The sequence below is a fragment of the Trachurus japonicus genome, chromosome 23 (genome assembly GCF_045865225.1).
Source record: "Trachurus japonicus isolate A0001 chromosome 23, Traja_1.0".
Lineage (NCBI taxonomy): Eukaryota > Metazoa > Chordata > Actinopteri > Carangiformes > Carangidae > Trachurus > Trachurus japonicus.
Window position 1 is genome coordinate 12,325,904 of NC_140929.1, and position 19,316 is coordinate 12,345,219.

Here is a 19,316-nt window from a genome sequence, read left to right on the forward strand (position 1 = left end):
AGGGAGGGGGAGGGGTCAGGGGGAAGCATAAGAGCGAAAATAAAAATAAAAGACAGACTTTTTTTTTTTCAAGTACATTAAAATGGACACCATTGGTTTATACATTCACATTCATCTAACAAAACCAGGGGAGAAAGGGAAGAGGAGGGCTATTTAAAGTGTCTGATATATAAGTACTGTATTAAGAAAAAAATAGCTAGCATTACTTTATTATCTAAATATCAACTATCCTGCCGGTTTGTCTTTATAATTGGGCCTGGAGGTCAGTTTCAACTTTCAATTCAATCAGTTATAAAGATGAACTGAAGCTGCAGTTGATTTGTTGTTGGTAAGGCATTTGTTTTTGGAGTGTGTCCTCAGGAACTGGATGTAAGGACGTTTATTGAAAAGCGGGGAGTTTTCAATTTTCACATTTTGATGAGAATCCGTTTGCAGAAAGCAGTGAATTGAAAGTGAAAGGACCCCAAACCGTTCTTTGTATGCTCATTTTTTTCTTCTTCGTTTTTTTTTCAGTTTTTTCTTTTAAATCTGCGACATTTCACCCTAAAACTAATGTCGTCCAACAACATCTGCTAATAATAAACAACAATAATCACAGTGTTTCCACATCGAGCACCGATGTGTGTGTATAACAGGTCCATCGACAGAACACATTTTTGTTTCTGTTTCTTTTTTAAATAGAATAATAATCATTAACAACAATAATGATGATAATAATGTACATTGCAACCGTTTCAACCCAAACGTTGAAACCAGCTTAATGATGACACTAAGAACTGAGACATTAGTCTGTGAGTCTGATGTCCGTTAAACAGCTGCTATGCCTCCAACAATGTCTGTGTGAGTGTGAATATTTACATGAGTCTGTGCATGACTGTATGTATGTGTGTATCTGTACTGTATGAATATCCTGTGCACCGTGTGTGTGTGTGTGTGTCAGATTGCTAGCTGGGGGCGGCAAGCAAACCAAAACCCAACGAAACAAACAATAAAACAACAAAATGGAATCATCGTAGCTGACTTTCTAAAAAACAAACAGAAACTGTACAGGGACTCTGATATTATTCTGATAACAAGGCCACTTTTTTCACGCCGAGTTCTCTCCTGTTTTGGGCTTTTTCTTGTTTTTGTTTTCTCCTCTAGAAAGGTTTCTGCTGTTATTGCTTCAAATGGCAACAGAGAGGCGGAGAGAGGGATGGAGGGAGAGGTGGAGTCGTGATGGTGAAGAGGTGGTTTGGCGTGCAGAGGAATCCGGAGTCCGTTCCAACGCGCGTTCCTAAAGTAAGTAAGCGGTGGAACAGGAAACGGGCGGTGTTGGGGCTGTTATGACACACCAGCGCTCTCGTGTCTCTCCACCTTCACCTGCTCTCCCGCCTCCACCTCTCTCTCTCTCTCTGCTCCAACGGTTTGTCAGACCTGGGGAGGAACAAGACACAGGAAGTGACGGAGGAGTAGCCATCATGACTTCTTTTTTTTTTTCTCAAAAGCTGACGAGTCACAGCTCCACAGAGCTGCACCTGCTCTCAGTGCGGTTTGTTCTCAAGATCCTTTGTGCTTTTAATGGAGAGAAACTTCTCAATACTGAAGAAAAACCACTTCCTGAACTGATTGTACTTAAGATAATTATCTCGTTTTACAGTTCTTTATTTTTCTCTGCTCTTGCTTGATATTTCAGCCTACTGTGCCCTGTGATGTTGACAACACAAAACAGCTGTAATGTGAAGACCAGCTGTGTCCACCTGTCCTCCCCTGTATCCACCACTTTACTTTTTATTAACTGTAGTGGAAAAACTGAAAATATAACAGTCTTCCCACACAAATTAATGTAACATTAAGATGTTATAGGAGCTACAGCGTGGACAGAGAGACTGGAGTTGGATACTGTGAGATCTGGTCTCCGCGTCCCTCCCTTCAACCTTCATACCAGCATCAAGCAAGGACAAATGTTCCCCCCCGCCCCCTTTCTGTCATGTGCTACTAATGGACTTGTTCACGCAATCTCGAGCATGAAATGGAACCAGGTGTGTGACCAAGCCGTAACAGCGCGTACACACTACTCACACACAAACAGTTATTAACAACAGTCCCACACCCTGTCAGAACCTCTTTGGCCATTTTATCATTGCACTCATCAGTCTTTATCCTTTATTCTTGAGTATTCAGCCGACTGTCACAAGCCCACAGTCAAATACAGCGAACAGGAAGATTGTGTGGCTGCATTTGTGTCTGTGTCTACAGCTTCTCGCACACTCGGATGGAAGCAGAGGCAAGTAGAGATCAGATCGCTCGCGTGGTTTCTCTTTCCTGGTTTCTTCCTTCCTTTCTTCTGCTTCTCCTTTGCTCTCATGGACAGGTCAGCTTCTGACATCTACAACTCCGCACTCCTCCAGTTCTTCTGTCCTCTCCAGCTGATCCAGCCCAAAACAAACACTCTGCTCCAAACCAGTTCAGTCCAGTCGGGCCGTGATTCAAACCAGCCCTCACCCCCAGCCCTACGTGGTCCTCATATTGGGCCCTCCTGGGTTGCTGACTGACTTCTGCAGAGCGCTGGTCAGGTGGAAAGCCTGGAGTGGCCCTTGCCCGGGAATTTGGCCCTGTGGGGTGGAATAGGGGGCCAGGGGCTGGGAGGTGCTGACCAGCAGAGGCCCGGGCTGTGCTGGCGCTTGGTGTCCAGTGGACAAACCGTGAGCCGGACCAGACCACTGCGCGCTGTAGGCGGCGGTGGGGGTGTAGTGGATGAACTGTGGAGGCTGGGGTTGGGGTGGAGTGGAGGAGGCAGGGGGGTGGCACAGCGAGCCCTTGCGGGCGGCCATAGAGGTAGCAGTGGTGGGGTTTGTGGGGAGGTGGGCGGAGCCTCCAATGCTGCTGGGACACAGCTGGCTGGGAGCTGAGTACTTCCTGCTCAGACTGGCTGACTGGATGACCTGGACCAGGAGGATATGTTACATTATTAAATTATAATATTTCATTACTTTGCTTTCCTAAGACTTAGCAAGCAACTTGTGTGTGTGTGTGTGTGTTTAGACTGACCTCGTAGCTGTGTCCCTGTGTTGGAGCTTGCTGCAGCTGTTTGGCATTTCTCTTCCCCTGGAAAAGTTTGCATGTTGTTAGTGCTTGATGCTTTACTCACCTGCATAAAAAAACTTATCAAACTAAATACGTCACCAAATTAAACTAGTGTTTAAATCTTTATTATAGACTAAAAATGACTTCACTTCATTTATTCGCAGTCTGGAACAACACATTTAATGCATGTTTTTCACAACATGTACCTTACATTCTAATTCCATTGCAAACATCTGTATCTAAATGAATATTATTAAAACTAACACTTTCATTAAGTACTCAAGTCTCAACTAGTCCATTCCTTGTTTAGTCAGCTAATGGTAAAAGGTGTACTATAAGTCCCCAAAGTCTTAAGGTGGTGTCCTCAAATGTCTTGTGTTGTCTATTCAGTAATCCATGTATAGAATAACTGAATTAACAAGACTAAGAAAACAAAATAAAAAAACATACTGATTCTGTATCACTGTGCAACAACACCAGTGAACTAAATCTGGAGTTAGTGAAGATGTTAACTCTCAAGAAGTGCCAAATGGATACATGTTTTGAAAACATCCCGGCAGCCAAGTTCCAGTAGGTTTTGGCTGAGGTTTGTTTATCCTTCTGACCACTCTGGACTTTAACAAACTACCATTTAGAGTTTAGTTTCTGTCTTCTTGTCTGTAAACTAATTACAGGAGCTGGTGAGTCACTGTGGAAGGAACACGCTCAGTGTCAAAACAACTTCTGCTGGCTTGGATCAGCAAACGGCAGCACACCTGTGAGAGGTTCATGGCGTCTCTGGCCCAGTTGTCCACCAGTTTATGGAGGTCGTCGGTGAAGGTTCCTTTCCTCTGGTGGGGGGCCGACATGGTGGGGGCCAGACACTGGGAACCGCCCTGGCTCTGGCCCAGACCACCTGAACCGCTCACTGCGTTGGTGCTGTTTGTCCCTGTGAGGAGAAACAGAGAGGGGGGAGAAGAGAAACAGATAATGTGAGATACTACTCAAACAATGGGATGGAACTGAATGAATGCGGATGTACATGTCCCTGTCTTGACCATGAAGGGGGTTGTTATGGTGACAGAGGCCGGTTTAGGGCAGGTCAGCATGTCGACATGATTCTGTTTTAATGATGGATGTAATGATGATAAACTGGACAGAGGAGCATTTCAATGCAGAACATTGACACTTCTGCCCACAACTATAACAAAATGTGTCATTATATACACATGGTATTAGATTATGGATAATATGTCAAGCTGTCATGCCCAGCCACAAACTCCTCCAAAACACTGCTACACAACAGTAGTGATGTTGATCACAGTGTAGCCCTGGCTATGTACAGATGATCTGTGTGTTCATTTCTTTTTTGACCAGTAGATGGCACTTGAGCTCTGTTACAGAAGCAGCTAGTCTGCTCTCCACCAGTACTAACATCAAACTCAACTGCAGAAAAAAAACTGGTCTGTTTGTCTACATGTAAACAGCTTCTGTTAAACATTAAGTTGTTATTATACATTATATAACACCAGTACCATTATCATACCATGTTCTCACCCTGCATTTCTTCATGTCAGCACCTCTTTACTGAGCCAAGAGGAAACTAAATGACTAAACACGACATTGTAAAACCCCTCATCTCTATACTGTCAGTCACAGAATCTCTGAATAAATGAATCCATTTCCACCAAAATAGTTCAGATACTATAAATGTGCGTCTTTCACAATGTTTTATCTTGACATTCAGGCTAGTAAAAGAGGAAACAAGAACTATAACTATATATTTATTGTCATACGATCTTGTTTTCTTACTTAACTACCTCCTTTTACTGCAAAGTACCTAACATTCAGATTTGAAGTACAAGTAGCTGATGCAATTCCTTTACAGACAAATGGAATCCAAAGCCATGCTGACAAAATGAGCCTGGCTGTGAAATATTTCTATGACGCGTTCCAATCAGACATCAACATGAGGAAGGACATAATATGCAGGGATTAGCCAGAGAGCTAACCATACAGTTGGTTCGAACAGAAACTGTCATGTCATGCTAAATAAAATGGAGGAAAATAAGAATGGGGAGACGCTGAGTCATGACTGACTGCAGCAGCATGGGATTCTGGGCAACGTAGTCCAGACCACAAGCCATGACAAAGGAGGGGGAAAGGGAGGGGCGGAGTGGTGAACGGCTGATCAGGTGAGTGTTTGTGTGTTTTTGTCTGTGTGTGCGTGTGTGTATGCACGCATATGCATGCAACTGCCAATTTGAGTCTGTGATGGCTCCTCAGCTCAGTCATTTCAAAGTCAGACACCGATCACAATTGTCTTCACCAGATCCCTGAGATTTTAAAATACTATGTTCCCATTTGAAATAACTGAACTGATCTGATCTGATCTCAAATCTGGCAGAAGGTCAGAGTTTGAATCTACGCGTTATCAGAGGGTAGCGGGGGGGAAGCGTGGGGGAGCAAGTGCAAGGATGAAGGAGGGGTATGGATGGAGGAGAAAGACCAAAAAGAGAGATAGTTACTACAGAGCTGGTTGCAGGGGCAGACTTTTTTCACCATCTTCCCTGCGTGGCCGGAAGACAACAATTGGAGGATTTGGAGAGAGTCAGAGTTAAACCCCGCCCACAACACCCGACAACCAAACACAATGCATCCGAGTATGATTACTGTAACTTAAAGTAGTCAGTAAACAACACTTTGGGGTTGAGTTGCCCAAGAACATCTTAACACAGATTAGTACAAAGAGACCCTAGAAACCAAACAGATACGACATTAGAGTGTGAATCTCCAAATTTTATTTTCGATGTCATGATGTCTGCTGTGAGATCTGTATGCTGCACTGTGAGAGACGCTGACCCCAGACATCAGGTCACTAAGCTGCTCTTTGACAAGGCCACGTTATGTGGGACATTTTCTGAGGAAGTGCAGACACCGACCTTGTGCATACTTGTTTGACAGTTACTGCAGCAGCAACAAACGACAGGTAATCCCGGAATATAAATACTTTGTAATAAAATACGTCACATCCATACTTATATGGACATGCTCAACTGGGAGCTAAACTGAGCTTTGCTTTCCATGTCAACGATGTCACTGCCTTGAAGTCTCTGACCGTGCACTGTGGCTTTAAGATGCTTTTGGGTAAGCAACACCTGATGATTCTGAGTCCTCTCTACAGCTCACAGGGCCGTACCAGAACTGGGTCCAACATAAGATTCATTTATACAGACGGGTGACAAATTAAATGCTAAACCTGAATAAATGAGTGGAGAAATGTCACAAATGCAGATGCACTGCACAGTATAATTACTGTATAAAGGTGACATCCAGAAATGCTGAGCAGGCCCAACTCATTCTGACTTAGAGAGAGGAAAATAGTGACTGAGATTCGGTCAAAAAACCGCTCAACAGGTGCCCCATCTATGGGGATCATATAAGGGTCGCACATTGTCGCCAACGGTTCACATTTGAGGGCTGTGATGCTTGTGCATCAGTGCGATATGTAAGAAAAAGAGAAGAAAAAGGTCTTCACCTGGTGTCTGCCAATATCAACAGAAACAAAGAAAGGAACATTACAGCAGAGCTGCAATGAATAGACTCTCATTAGAAGGATGAAAGCACATTTGTGATTTTAGTGGGGAAAAACAGCAGCACTGGAAAAAGTGATTTGATCAGATGAGTCATTCTTCACCATATTGTCAACATGTGGCTGATACATGTGTTTATAGACCTGGAGAGTGGAACAGGACTGAATGCTTGATCCCTACAGTGAGGGGATCCAGCAGCTCTGTTATGCTTTGGGTGGGGGGGCCGGGTCATTTGTTCCTTCAGAGGGAGAGGTCACTGCAAATCAACACGGACATTTCTATCCTGACGGGAGTGGTTTCTTCAAGGATGATAAGGTCACTGATTGGTTTGATTTTGGACCAGTGTGTCAGACTACGCTCTTCATCACCATCACAACAACAAATGAGGGAAGCCAAAGAGGAGTCAGGGTGTTCTAGCTCACATGGTGAAACACATTACGTAGGATTTTCCTTTAATTTGTCACCCGTCTGTACATCAAAGCTCACTCCAGACCTCTGAGTTGCTTTATCTGATTTGTTCAGTGTTGGAAATGGCAAAAACAAACCGGTGTTTTTATTTGGATAACAAACATCAACTTTGTGCCGATTTAATGTTCTTTTTCTTCCCGAGCTGGATGTTTACGAACAAGAGCAAGTCACTATCACTTAGACCCAGGTCTGTCTCTCTCCCCTCCTGGCTGAGCAGTGACAGAGGGGCAGGTGAGGGAGAGAGGGGGTGAGGATAGTAAGTGAGGTAGGGAAGGATAGAAGGAAGGGAGAGAAAGGGTTTGAGCTGCGGAGGGTTCAGAAGCATTCAGATACATCCCTTTATCAAGCACAAAACAGTTCACCAACACTACATATTATGATTATAATATGGAGGAAAACAACTGAATTATAAGTAAACAATAAATAAACAGTATTCGAACAGAACCATTTTTAATCAACCAAAACAGTTTAATTTAAATAAAAGAAATAATGTCCCGACAACTCTCAAGTCATCACGTCTCAACTTGTCTTTCCTTGTTAGTCTAAGAAAAAGTTGAAGATGGATTCTGTGAGGATTTGAAAGTCACATTGACACACAAACAAAACTTTATCATCCGTCTCTAGTTTATGAGGCCTACAGATGAAATGGGCTGGAGTGGTGTGCTGGCAGTGCCGGCTGCCCACAGTGCGGGTTGCCATGCACTTGAAGCCTAGTCAACTGTTAACAGGTTGCCATGGAGCATTAGCGGAGTGACTAAAATGTAAATGTACCGCGCAATGAAATTGGCTCATAACTTACGTTCATGCAATTATTTCTACTTGTAATGAACTAATCCTTAACATGTTGATGAAGCTCGTCCTTGGAGCATCATTAGTGCTCAGTATTATTACACTCTATGTAGCAGGACATGGATCAACGCCTCCATCTCCACCGTGCCCTGCTGTTGAAATCAGATGCCGTGATGGAAAAAGACCGACAACTGCCTGAATTCATTATTTCAACAGTGGTAGGTGCACTGTGCAGATACACCAGCTGCTCTTCTGCTGAATTTTGGACAATAAGCGACTGCTTAATGATTGTTTTCTATAGCACTTGCTGTTACCACCAGTAGCCATGCGTGTCCCCTGAAACAACCACTACTGAAATGAAGAGATAAAGAAAGGAGGAAGTGCTTATATTTAATTTTCCCATTACGCTTTCCATCTAAAAAGGTTTCCAACATACTGTACACAGGAAGGATGTCTATGAGAAAGTTAAGTAAAATCACTGATTTTAGTTTAGAGGCCTCAATTTAAGGTAGAAATTTAGTTTGGCTGGTAATTTGGAGCTAAATACTTAAAAGAAACCTCTATGTACTCCAGGAAATGTACTCTACTAATTCTTGAAAGCTGACTTTATAGGATTCATCAGATTTCTGCAGGACACTGGTGATATCAGAAGCAGAGGGTCTTCTTCCATCAAAGAAGAAAACCCACAGGAAGACAGGATGACTTTGACTTGATGGATGTAAGAGTAAAAAAAAGAAAGAAAAGAACTAAAGTAAGTAAGGATGACGGATAAAAGAGAAGAGCAAAGAAATAAAGCGTTACACACAAAGAGCCAAGCAGGGCGTACTCAGAAAGCGCGTCCTCCTGCCGCCAGGCTTGAAGGCCAAACGCTCCGAACCCCAGTTGAACTTTACACAGCCTGAAGAGAGGGAGGAGGGAAGGGAGAGGAGGAGAGAGGAGGTGAGGAAACAGAAAAAGGAGAGTGCAGAGGATGGAAGAGAGATGCAGAGAGAGGAGAGGAGAGGAGAGAAGAGAGGAGAATGGCAAAGAGACAGAAGACAGAGAGGTTGTAGATGAGAGGGAAGGAAAGAGATACAAGTGAAGGATACACAGAAAGATTGTAACAGTTAGTTAGCCGTCACGCTGCTTTACACAGACAGAGAGAGAAATAGACCAAGAAAGGTAGAAAAAGATGTGAGGGAGTGAGGACGAACTGACTGCATGCGTTCGTCTTTTTTCTGCATACAAAGAGTAACAATGAGCCGCTTCAGCTCAACGACTGTGTGAAGTGTGTTTTGTGTGGTGGGGGAGGTGACGAGGCCTGCTATGAGCTGGGACTCCCAGCAGCGTGCCTACCTGGGGTGGGAGCGCACAGGCTGGGGACAGAGAGTGCCGCCTCGCTGGTGTAGGCTGAACACAGGTTGTCGCTGGAGGGAGAGGGCTTGAGGGGCTGGAGTAGAGTGCTGCTGCCTGAATCGGCTAATCCTCCTGGGGCTAGCAGAGCCAGCTGGCCGGGGTACATGGTCGGGACGCTCTGGGCGGATAAAGTGCTGCCTGGAGATTGCACAAGGCGTAGGCAGGAGGGGAGGACAGGGCAGGAACGACACACCGCAGGGAACAGAGACACACACACACAAACAGACGCACACAAACACAAAAGATAACAGACAGATAAGACACCCGTCACCCAAGACATTCACACAGACAAAACCCCCATCACACACAGAGAAAAACACACGGAGGGGAAAGCAGTCAGAAATGTTTAAAGCTCCGAATCTGCTCCAGCGTACACCCACATGCACGTAAAACCAAGCAGATGAACACACACGCACACATGTGCACACAGATGCATAAACACAGAGACGGTGTAATGTTAGTGTAAATGTCTGTGAGCACTTTTGGCTGTAGTGGACTTTGGGCTGAATATTTTGATGGCGAGTTACTGCTCGCTGAGGTGAAGGGTTAAAGGTCAGTTCATCCAAATGACAAAGAATGCACATCATCTCACCTGAGCCTGGTGGTATCGAGCCATGCTGATGTTTGTGGTTTAGTCTGTCCACATTTTTTATTTGCGTTGTGCACGAGATCCGAAAATGACTTAGAAAGTTGGGCAGGATTTTGATGAGAAAGCAATGTACTGGACAAACTGAGGATTTAAACTGATGATGATGATCATGTTTGATAAAGCCAAAGTTATTGCACTTTATCCTGAGGGGGAGATGAATAACTGCACCAGGTATCATGGCAGTCCATCCCAAGGTTATTGAGACATTTCACTGAAAACCTCCAATACCAACACGATGTTACACAAAAGGTAGAGGATCTTCAATTTATCAATTCTCAGTAGGATTCATTGTCTTGGCCTGGACCACATTTCATCTGAATGGCTTGATACCGCTCGAGGTAAGTTTCTTAATCTTTTGGAATTTGGGTGAACTGAGACTTTACTGTAAATGGTGGAGCGAGAGCCTACCTGGCTGTAACGGACTCTTGCTGCCGTGTGTGGAGCTGGTTCTGGACGATTTGGAAGATTTACTTTTGGTGGGTCGTCTCCTCCTGCCAGTCAAAGCTATAACTGGAGGGAGCACTGCAGCCGGAGGAACCTGCACCAACACCAAAGACAAAAAAAAAGAGTGACTGCCTGTTATAAAACTGTATGTGATGCTGTTTGAAGCGTCTGCACTGATGTCACTGAGCTGAGTTACCTTTCCCAGCCTGGTAAAGAGGCAGTCTATTTCCTCCTTTTGACGGGAGTGGAGGGCCTGGATTTCTCGCATGTGCCTGGAGGTCGAGAGAAGGAACAATAAATATGGGATACGGAGTAAAATGTTAACAGGCAAAAACGAAAGAAATTAGAAAGGAGGAGAGTTTTGGAGGGAAGTGGGAGAATACAGTTTGTCTTTTCTCTCAGGTTTAAGAAGAAGGGAGGATAATTTACTTTTCTCTGAGGCGGTGGACTTCACGTTTGAAGTCTTCATCCTCAAATTCGGAGTCGTTGTCGCTGCTAATGTAGGAGTTGTTGAAGGAGTTGTTGTTGAGACTTGGCAGGGAGGCTTTGTGAGTGGAGTCTGGAGTCAAAATCTGCCCAGGATCACTGGGTCCGTTAGCAGCCTGGGCGGCGGGTGGGGGGGTCTGTGTGGACTCGAGGCTCTGCTCCTGGGCACGGCTGACTGAGAAGCGACCAACACGGGCCTCAGGGTTGGTGGTGACCTGAAATGTAGGACAGCAGAGTTGTATGAGAAGTTTTCATAAATGTGAAGGGGATTTCTAAACTTTGTCAGGTTATTGCAAATTAACAGATAAACACACATTTGAAAAAAGTTGTTAAAAAAAAACACAAAATATACCTGGAAGCGTCCAATGGTAGTAGTGGGCTTAGGAGAGGGGCAAGGGGAGGTCAGGGGGGGAGGGTGGTGGGATCCTCCCACAGTCCTCTGGGGGAGCCCGTCCACAATGTCTCCTCCCTGTCCTCCTCTCCCTCTCAGTGGAGACGAGGAGTCCTTGTGCAGCGTGTTCTCTGGGCTGGAGAGACTGGAGGACGAGGAGGAAGAGGACGAAGACGAGGAGGTGGTGGAGGACGATTCAGTGCAGGCCGGGTGGTGGACCGGAGGCTCCTCGGCAGCCAATGAGACCTGAGTGGAAAAAGCAACAGACACATTTTAAGGATGGGATTCAGTGTATTGTACATGTATGATGCAGCAGGTATTCATGTCTGAACTGTAGCATGAGAGAGATTTTACCTGAAATCTTCCGAGTTGAATTCCACCTGCAGAAGGACGAGCAGGAGCGGATGCAGCTTCATCATCCAGATAGAAGGGGACTGAAAAAAAAAAATGGTATAATTATAAAACGGATACAGATACAGACACAAATGACAGAATTTATTAAAATATATACACATACTTGGTTGTCCCACTGCAGATATGCCACTGTGAGAAGCCTGGGGTTTGTGTTGGCAAAGGAGAAAATGTGTTAACATTGAGCCATGTGATTGAATGAACAATACAGTTCAATGTCACTATGAGCTACTAGATTAATGGTCAATGTGTGTGTGTTCACCTGTGTGTGTGTGCTGACAGGAACAGTCTCTGGGCTCAGTGCTCTCCTCAGCTGTGCATCCAGGTCCTCTAGAGGCTGCTGGGACTGAAGAAAGACAGATACACTTTTAGATACACACATATAAAAAATAAAACACACGCAGACACACACAGAGAGGGTCAGTATTGTGGTTGGTTAGCAACATAAGCACAGATTAGCTAAAAGGACACATGTGGCTATGGCAGCTGCAGCCATTATCTACTAATCTCTGCCGTTCAGATGAGTAATCCAAACTAAAAAAACTAAACATACAATGTAAAGAGCTTGGTTTTGTATTAAATAACACCAGTTTATTTATTTTTTTAATCAATGATTCAGTATGCAAATAAGGATTTTCTAAGTCTAATTTTTGACTTTTCATTCTGCATCATCATCATCATCATCATCTCTCCAGACGTCCTCTCTCCTGTGCAGACACGCGAGGTCTTTCATTCGCTCGAGCATTGTGACTGCAATTAAAAAATAAATCATTAAAATCCAATCTCTTGCGAGCGTTGACTACAGAGGGATTATCTTAATCAAAGAGGACAAGTCTCTCCCCAGAGAGTTACATAAGAGACGAGACATGAATATGAGTGCCTTGGCAGGTCTGATTTTTCATAGAAGGAGCTACAGGTCATGTGTCTGTGTTCTCTGTGCTGCTCTAGTTGAGTGGAAAGTCTATTTTTGGACAATGGCATTCACAGGCGCAACAACAGCCTGGAAATTAAAGAGCGTCCACTGTGTGTCTGGCCTGAAGTACCTGTTCTGACTGCTGCCTCTCTCTCTTTCTATCCAATTATGTTTCCATGCCTCTCACCCTTTTTATTCACCTGTCTCTCTGATCGTCTACCTCCAATCTCTTTCTTTTGTCTCCTTTATCTTGATGATTTTTTCTTTTTCATAACATTTTTCTGTCTAATTTTGGAATCTATGATATATCTTAATCTATTTTATTTTACAAGTTCTGTTGTTAATTTTTATGTGTATTTAGATGTTTGAGATGTAAATGTATTCTTTTTAAGTTAGATGAGTTCATGATGGAAATGAAATACAATGTTTGAGTTGTTTTTTTTTGTTTTCTGTCTCTTTCTAAGGTTTTGTCACATGGTTAAGCTTTAATAAAGCAGGAGTGAAGCAGAAGCACCATCTATAAATAACAACTCACATCAAGACCAACACAAGTACAACTAAGAAGTGACAAACTTACAAACATATAAAGTGCAGTATGAATGCATTATAACATTGCAAAGGAGACGACACTCTGAAAAATGAGCTAAATAAAAACAAACACCTGTATTAGACAAGGTCCAGGGAAGGATGGCAGGAGTTCTGAAGGAGGAGAAGTGGCCTAATCCCAGAGAAAGAGAGGTCATGAAAAGTGGGAGAAATGAGAGGGAGAACGATTGGTAGAGGAGGTTAGAAGAACGGTGTTCATTGGAGGGAATGTTAAAAGAAATTTCCATGCCATGTGAGTTGTAGGGAAAGTGAGTAGGAACATGTTGGAGCCTATAAGTCCTAAACTATCTTGAGATTTAAAAGTGTAGTAGAGTCAATTATCTTAGTAGTTTCACCTAAAACATGCACATGCTGTCTGACCTAATAATTAAATACATATTAATGGTTTGTCTACAGTTAAAATAAACCAATATTTCTATGTAATAATAAACGGTCTTACTTACCGGTACCCTGGATAAGGGGGTTTTAGATGGAGTGGTCTGGCCAAAGGATGAGGCAGGGATGACTGTGGGGGTGGAGATCGGTGTCCCGGGGCCCTGGATTGGAACAGGAGACCCCAGTGACCCCAACGCCAGGGTGGAGGGCGGCTGAGGAGGATTGGTTGGCAGGCTAGAGCCAGGTGTGGTCACAGACGTGGTGGAGGTAGAGCCGGGCCCCATCGGGGACGAGGTACCTGCCACCGGGACTCCAGAGGCAGGGTCAGCAGCTAAGATGTCGCCCTGGGTAGAGGGCACCCCTCCGCCGAGATCCATGAAGAGAGACCGCAACTTCTTCTCCAGAGCTTGGATGTCGTCCGGTTTGCCCTGGGACTCCGATGCCTCGCACCTGTGAAAAAGATTAATGAATGTTTTGCAACTTTAGCCTTGTAACTATGATAAAGCTGTTCCAAAAATATACCACATTTTGGTAATTGACGGTTTGATACTGATTGCTTGGGATATATTTGAGTTAGTATCAGAGGCAGAGAGTAACTACAGACATTTACAGACTCTTACCTTGCGTCACATTCCCCACAGTGTGTGTGCGTCTGCCCAGGCAGGGCTGCCGTCTGTGGCTGGGAGTGGACCAAGGTTGGTTGGACTGAAGGGACATTTGTGGTCACTGGCTGGAGCCCCGCAGAAGAGGAGGAGGAGGCGGCAGCGGGAGGAGGGGGAGCGTGGTGGGAGGTGGTGGAGGGGGCGAGCTGGGGGCCGGTGATGGCAGTGGTGGGGATGACGGAGGAGGAGAGGGAAGGAGTGCAGGACGAGGTGGGAGAGCCCGACGGCTGATTGGAGGAGAGTTCGCTGGCGGCGAGAGTGGAGGAGGGAGGGGAGGAGACGTGGGGGACGGTCTGGGCGGCAGGAGGGGAGGTGAGCATCGTCGGGGGGATGCTCACCGGTGGTAAAGTGGAAGGTGCCGAAGTAGAAATGACAGCGGGAACTTTCTGGGTCTGAGGCAGGGCGAAGGCCTGGGGCTGGATTTGTGCTTGTCCCTGGATCTGCACCTGTCCCTGGGTTTGTGGAAGTACTTGCGACTGAAGGATGGACTGACTCCCCACCGTCGAAGGAGGAGAGGAGGAACAAGGACGACTGAGACAGACAGCAGCCGCAGAGGAGGGGGTGGAGGAGGAGGAAGGGGGAGGAAGAGAGGCATCCAAGCCCTGCTCCTGTGCCTTGTTTAAATTAGAGGGGACGAGGCCGGCGGTGGCGTCGGCGGTCGGAGTGATGATGCTGGCCTGTGAGGGGACAGGGGCAGCTGCAGGCTGAAGAGGAGGATGGGTGGAGTGAATGGAGGCCGGGGCGGTGCTGGGCCCTGGATCGTACTGATTCTGGTTCTGTCGGAGCTCAGAGAAGGCTTGTTGTAAGCTGATCGCTCCTGCCGACTGGGACAGCACCAAACCTTGGCCTGGAGTCTGAGACGGAGCTGGAGCTGAAGCTGGAGGAACTGGAACAAGAGAGAAAGACTAATTGAAGATACAAAGCCCATAGTGAGTTCTAGTCTTTGGAGAAATCACATAATGCTCATTTGCAAAGTAACTACAGTAGAAACTATTTTTGTCAAATAAACATAGCGGAAGAAATTATTATGGAATGTAAGAATGAGGTCATGTCACTGCAAAACATCCAAGCGATTCTGAAGATGTGTGTGTGTTTGTAAAATCTAATCAAACACCTCCGTTGCATAGCTGAGAAAATTAGAAGGACATTCATCATGAAATCCCAGGTAACATTCATTTATGAAGGAATGTCAGGTTTCAGCATGTACTAAGTTCAGAGTGTGGAGATGGGAATGCAATTAACCACTTAAGGGAAACTACCCACAGTCACTGATCTTGATTGGATTTGTTATCTGCCTTGCAAAGGTATGTGGAACCAGTAACGGTATACCTTATTTCTGTTTTGCATTGTTAAAAAAAAAGAACCAAAAATCATTGTGATTTATTAGTTCTTCACTACATTTTCTTAGCCATGACATTACAGTGTGATATAATGTAAGAGCCTTATGTACATTTGATGGACTGATGTGTGAATTCCATCATATCTGACACAGGCTTAGATGCAGTTATTTATATTCCAGTGTTCTAGCAGAGGATCCTACAGTATCAAATTAAATAAATGCCTGTGTGTTATTGCATTTGGACAGAACATTTGGGCAATTTCCTCTAAAAGCGTAACAGCTTAATCTGATAAGGGTGTGTGTTTGTGTGTGTGGCCGTGTATGTGTGTGTGTGTGTGTGCGCGCGTGGTTGGCACACTATCACTTAATGTGATATCTGTGCATGTTTGAAGCAGAAACTTTGTGCATCCGCAGAAAAGCCACATCAACGTCATTTCCAGCAGCACAACAGGGAATGGAACATTAGTAGTGTAATGGCTGTAAAGAAACAACAACAACTTGTACTCATTTACTACACACACATAGACCCACACACACTTACTGATTTCAGCAGGAGGTGCAGGAGCAGTAGAGGGAGTGGTGGGAAACATTGTTTGCTCCTTCAGCCTGGCTTCAGGTACGGGGCTGACGATGAACCTTCGACCTGCTGAATGGACCACTTGTGCTGTTGCACTGGGTGTGATGTCTGTGGAATAGAGAAACAGTGACACACGCCATGATTATCCACCGCTCTACAGCTGTTCATCTGCAAAAATGTAAATTATGGTTATCATAACATTTATTTTTACCTGGCATAGGGACAGATATGACAGGAATCTGCTGCTCCATGTCTCCCGTCACCTGCTCATCATTAAGACAACACACTGTAAAGCCTGACTCATCGATTGGGGTCCAATGTTAATACAGAAAAAAAGACTGAGTGCTGGTTTTACCTGGCTGCTTGTGTCTCTTTCCAGACCCCTCTCATCAGCATTTTCTATCACCTCTCTGACCTGCTCAATAAACGACTCCCTCTCACTCTCCAGGATAAACTCACTCTGGACCTGGACACACACACACACAAATACACAATTAAAATGTCAGATTCAGACGTTTGTGTATAATATGTGAAACAAATAAAGCAATAGCCTGGCTCATGCTTCCTGTGCTGGTGAGGTGTCATTCAGCCTCATGAGTGAGCCTGGTGACAACGCTCTAAATCAAAGCACAAGGACAAGAGCAAAGCGATTATGTGTACTTCAGTGGTTTCGGATGACGAAAGGATGAACGGCACGCGCACCGGCATGTGAAACATATTCCAGCCTCATAAAGAGCTGTTAACACAGCACCATGATGAGAGAGAGCGTAATTGAATCAAGAGGGTGGTTGAGAAAATGAAACAAGAGACAGTGCAGGCACCATGATCTGAGCGATCTCCTCTGGGTTGTCACCGTCCAGGTCGAACCTGAAGGTCACCATCTTCCTGTTGTGGGTCTCCAGCTGACACTCTGCTACCCTGTCCCCTCGGTTGGAGATCTACACACACACACACACACACACACACACACACACACACACACAGATGGAAAGGAGGCAGAATATAAACAGATGAGCGTCTCAATTAGATATTCTTCATTACTTTGACTGCAGCTCTTCACACTGTAACAACCAGTAAATCCCGTCAGAGGGTTCAGCACAAAAGAAGGTTTAATGTTTAATTATGACATTATAGGATTTATGGGATGTGCTATTACATTGAGAACATTGAGTTTCGCCTTGGAGGTCTTCTCGTGGCGTGATCGACTTCGCACGGAGCGTCTCTGATGTCGCTTGGTGGAGCGCCCTTCATGGCGACCTCCAGCTCCTCCCTCATTGCCGTCACTTAGACCTGAAGTCTCAGAGTGGCCACTGTAGGAGACGAAGGAGAGATGGGGGTCCAATTTAATGAGAGGACATAGAAGAACGTGGATACAAAATGAGAGAGAGTGTTGCAAACATTTGGTTTTGTTGGCGGATGGAAGCACCAGGTCAGCAGATGTGTGTGTGCATTTATTACCTCTCTATGGACGAGAGAACTTGAGGTGGCTGTAGTTGGGACTGGGACAGCTCTGAAGACTGAGAGGCAGACTGAAACACACACAGGCAACATGAAAACACACATACAAGAACTCACTCAGTATAATCACCTACAACACAACCACCAACACCAGGGAAACTTCAAGGAAAGAAAACACAGCAGGGAAAGCATTAAAACACAAGCACAGTGTGACCAAAGCAAGAGAGGAACTTTCAAGCAATGCCTTCATGATTTTAGAGTAAGAACTCAATCAAATTAATACACGAAGAGCAGACTTCTGCCTTTGGACAAAGCACATCCGAAATGGGTGCAACAACTAAACTAAGGACTAAAACTAGAGCATGGAGCAAAAGAAGCAAAACAAGAACAGTCGTAAAGGAAAAATTAAATAATGGAACTCCAATAGGACATGCAAACCTGATCTCATTGCTAATGTCTTTAAATGATGGCTTCGAAATAATAAAAAACAAGTGACTTCATGTAAGGCTGGCACTTGGACACAGGAAGTCATCTGCACACAGTGATGGAGTGATTCTATTAAACACCAGTATCCGCGGACCAATCACAGCTGTGTTTGCTGCACAAACAACCCGAGAAACCTCTCCAGCAATCGTTACTTGATTGTGGATTTTTTTTTACTGATAAACAAATCAATGTTGCCACAGTCAAACTACGCCACACACACAGTTCAACGCAAAACAACAAACTGGTTATTATGCCTAAATGCACTGGAAAGCACCTAACCACAGATCTCATAAAATTAGACCAAACTGTTTTTGCAGTCATGCGTCATTGAGCATCACTGACATTTATGCGTTTGACGTGTAATGCAGACCACACTGGTTTGACAACTCAGAGCAAATATGGATCCAAGTGGAGGTGCCAGAAGAATGGGCAGAGAATGCTGCAATTCTTCTTACTTATTAACCTCAAATTGCACCAATGTCATTAAATTTCACAATTTTCACAAAACACACAAAAAAAACTGGCAATAAATATCAAAATAACCCTGTTTAAACTATGTTGTATGATGTATAGCAGACATGTTATGTACCAGTGAGATTCTACAAACTGGTTTTGTTCCCTGATCTAATAATACCATAATGGGCACTTGCCAGTACATTTCATATAATTTAAAGCAGCCTAGAAAACACATTTACCTGATTATACAGGCTGTTACGTAGTGACCATTTACTGAAACATATAGTCCACTGTACTAACATCTTCATGAGTTACCTACAGTATAGTGAGACGGAGCTCCACGAAACAAACAAACAATCACTATGAAGCAGTTCCCTGGTTTAAATCAAGTTTAGGACCCAGTGACGACACCGTGCAGCATCTAACGTGGACAGATGTGAGGACATTGAACAGGGACATGACATCCACTTGGTGGGATTGACCGTCTGTGACCAGTACCTGGGGAGGGGCTTCCATGGGGGTATCAGGCGGGGCGGTGACTACACTGATGATTGGCACCACAGTGGCCAATGGTGGAGGCACAGGTGTAGCCACAGGAGGAGGAGGAGGAGGGGAAACAATAGTAGGCACCACCCCGACAGAGGGTGGCAGAGGAGAAGGTGGGGAAGCCACAACCGGTGTCGGCATGGTAATAGGGAGGGAAGGCGAAGGGGAACGGAGCGTCACCAAGGAAACGGTAGAGGAAGACGAAGTTACACTGGGCTGAGAAGAGA

The 19,316-nt window shown here is 44.8% G+C and overlaps 1 protein-coding gene across 26 annotated transcripts in view; it reads right to left on the minus strand.

The window, feature by feature from the left end:
- Positions 1–536: 536 nt before the first annotated feature.
- wnk1b (WNK lysine deficient protein kinase 1b) overlaps positions 537–19,316 on the minus strand; it is an 83,293-nt gene continuing 64,513 nt past the window's right edge. For 7 of the 26 annotated variants that reach the window (XM_085769308.1, XM_085769307.1, XM_085769306.1 and 4 more), the window contains 22 exons: positions 17,602–17,672; positions 17,300–17,453; positions 16,965–17,081; positions 16,499–16,609; positions 16,355–16,406; positions 16,108–16,251; positions 14,186–15,113; positions 13,634–14,015; positions 13,246–13,302; positions 11,934–12,017; positions 11,778–11,814; positions 11,615–11,694; positions 11,222–11,506; positions 10,813–11,084; positions 10,580–10,655; positions 10,348–10,477; positions 9,231–9,428; positions 8,701–8,793; positions 5,574–5,615; positions 3,822–3,994; positions 3,031–3,087; positions 614–2,924 (listed from right to left, as the gene is read on the minus strand). In XM_085769308.1, coding sequence (XP_085625434.1) covers positions 2,493–2,924; positions 3,031–3,087; positions 3,822–3,994; positions 5,574–5,615; positions 8,701–8,793; positions 9,231–9,428; positions 10,348–10,477; positions 10,580–10,655; positions 10,813–11,084; positions 11,222–11,506; positions 11,615–11,694; positions 11,778–11,814; positions 11,934–12,017; positions 13,246–13,302; positions 13,634–14,015; positions 14,186–15,113; positions 16,108–16,251; positions 16,355–16,406; positions 16,499–16,609; positions 16,965–17,081; positions 17,300–17,453; positions 17,602–17,672 — 3,975 coding nt within the window. In that variant the 3' untranslated portion in view covers positions 614–2,492. Of the gene's footprint in view, positions 2,925–3,030; positions 3,088–3,821; positions 3,995–5,573; positions 5,616–8,700; positions 8,794–9,230; positions 9,651–10,347; positions 10,478–10,579; positions 10,656–10,812; positions 11,085–11,221; positions 11,507–11,614; positions 11,695–11,777; positions 11,815–11,933; positions 12,018–13,245; positions 13,303–13,633; positions 14,016–14,185; positions 15,114–16,107; positions 16,252–16,354; positions 16,407–16,498; positions 16,610–16,964; positions 17,082–17,299; positions 17,454–17,601; positions 17,673–19,041; positions 19,306–19,316 lie in introns of all 26 variants that reach the window. The other 19 variants (XM_085769305.1, XM_085769304.1, XM_085769287.1 and 16 more) reach the window with 14 other exon arrangements.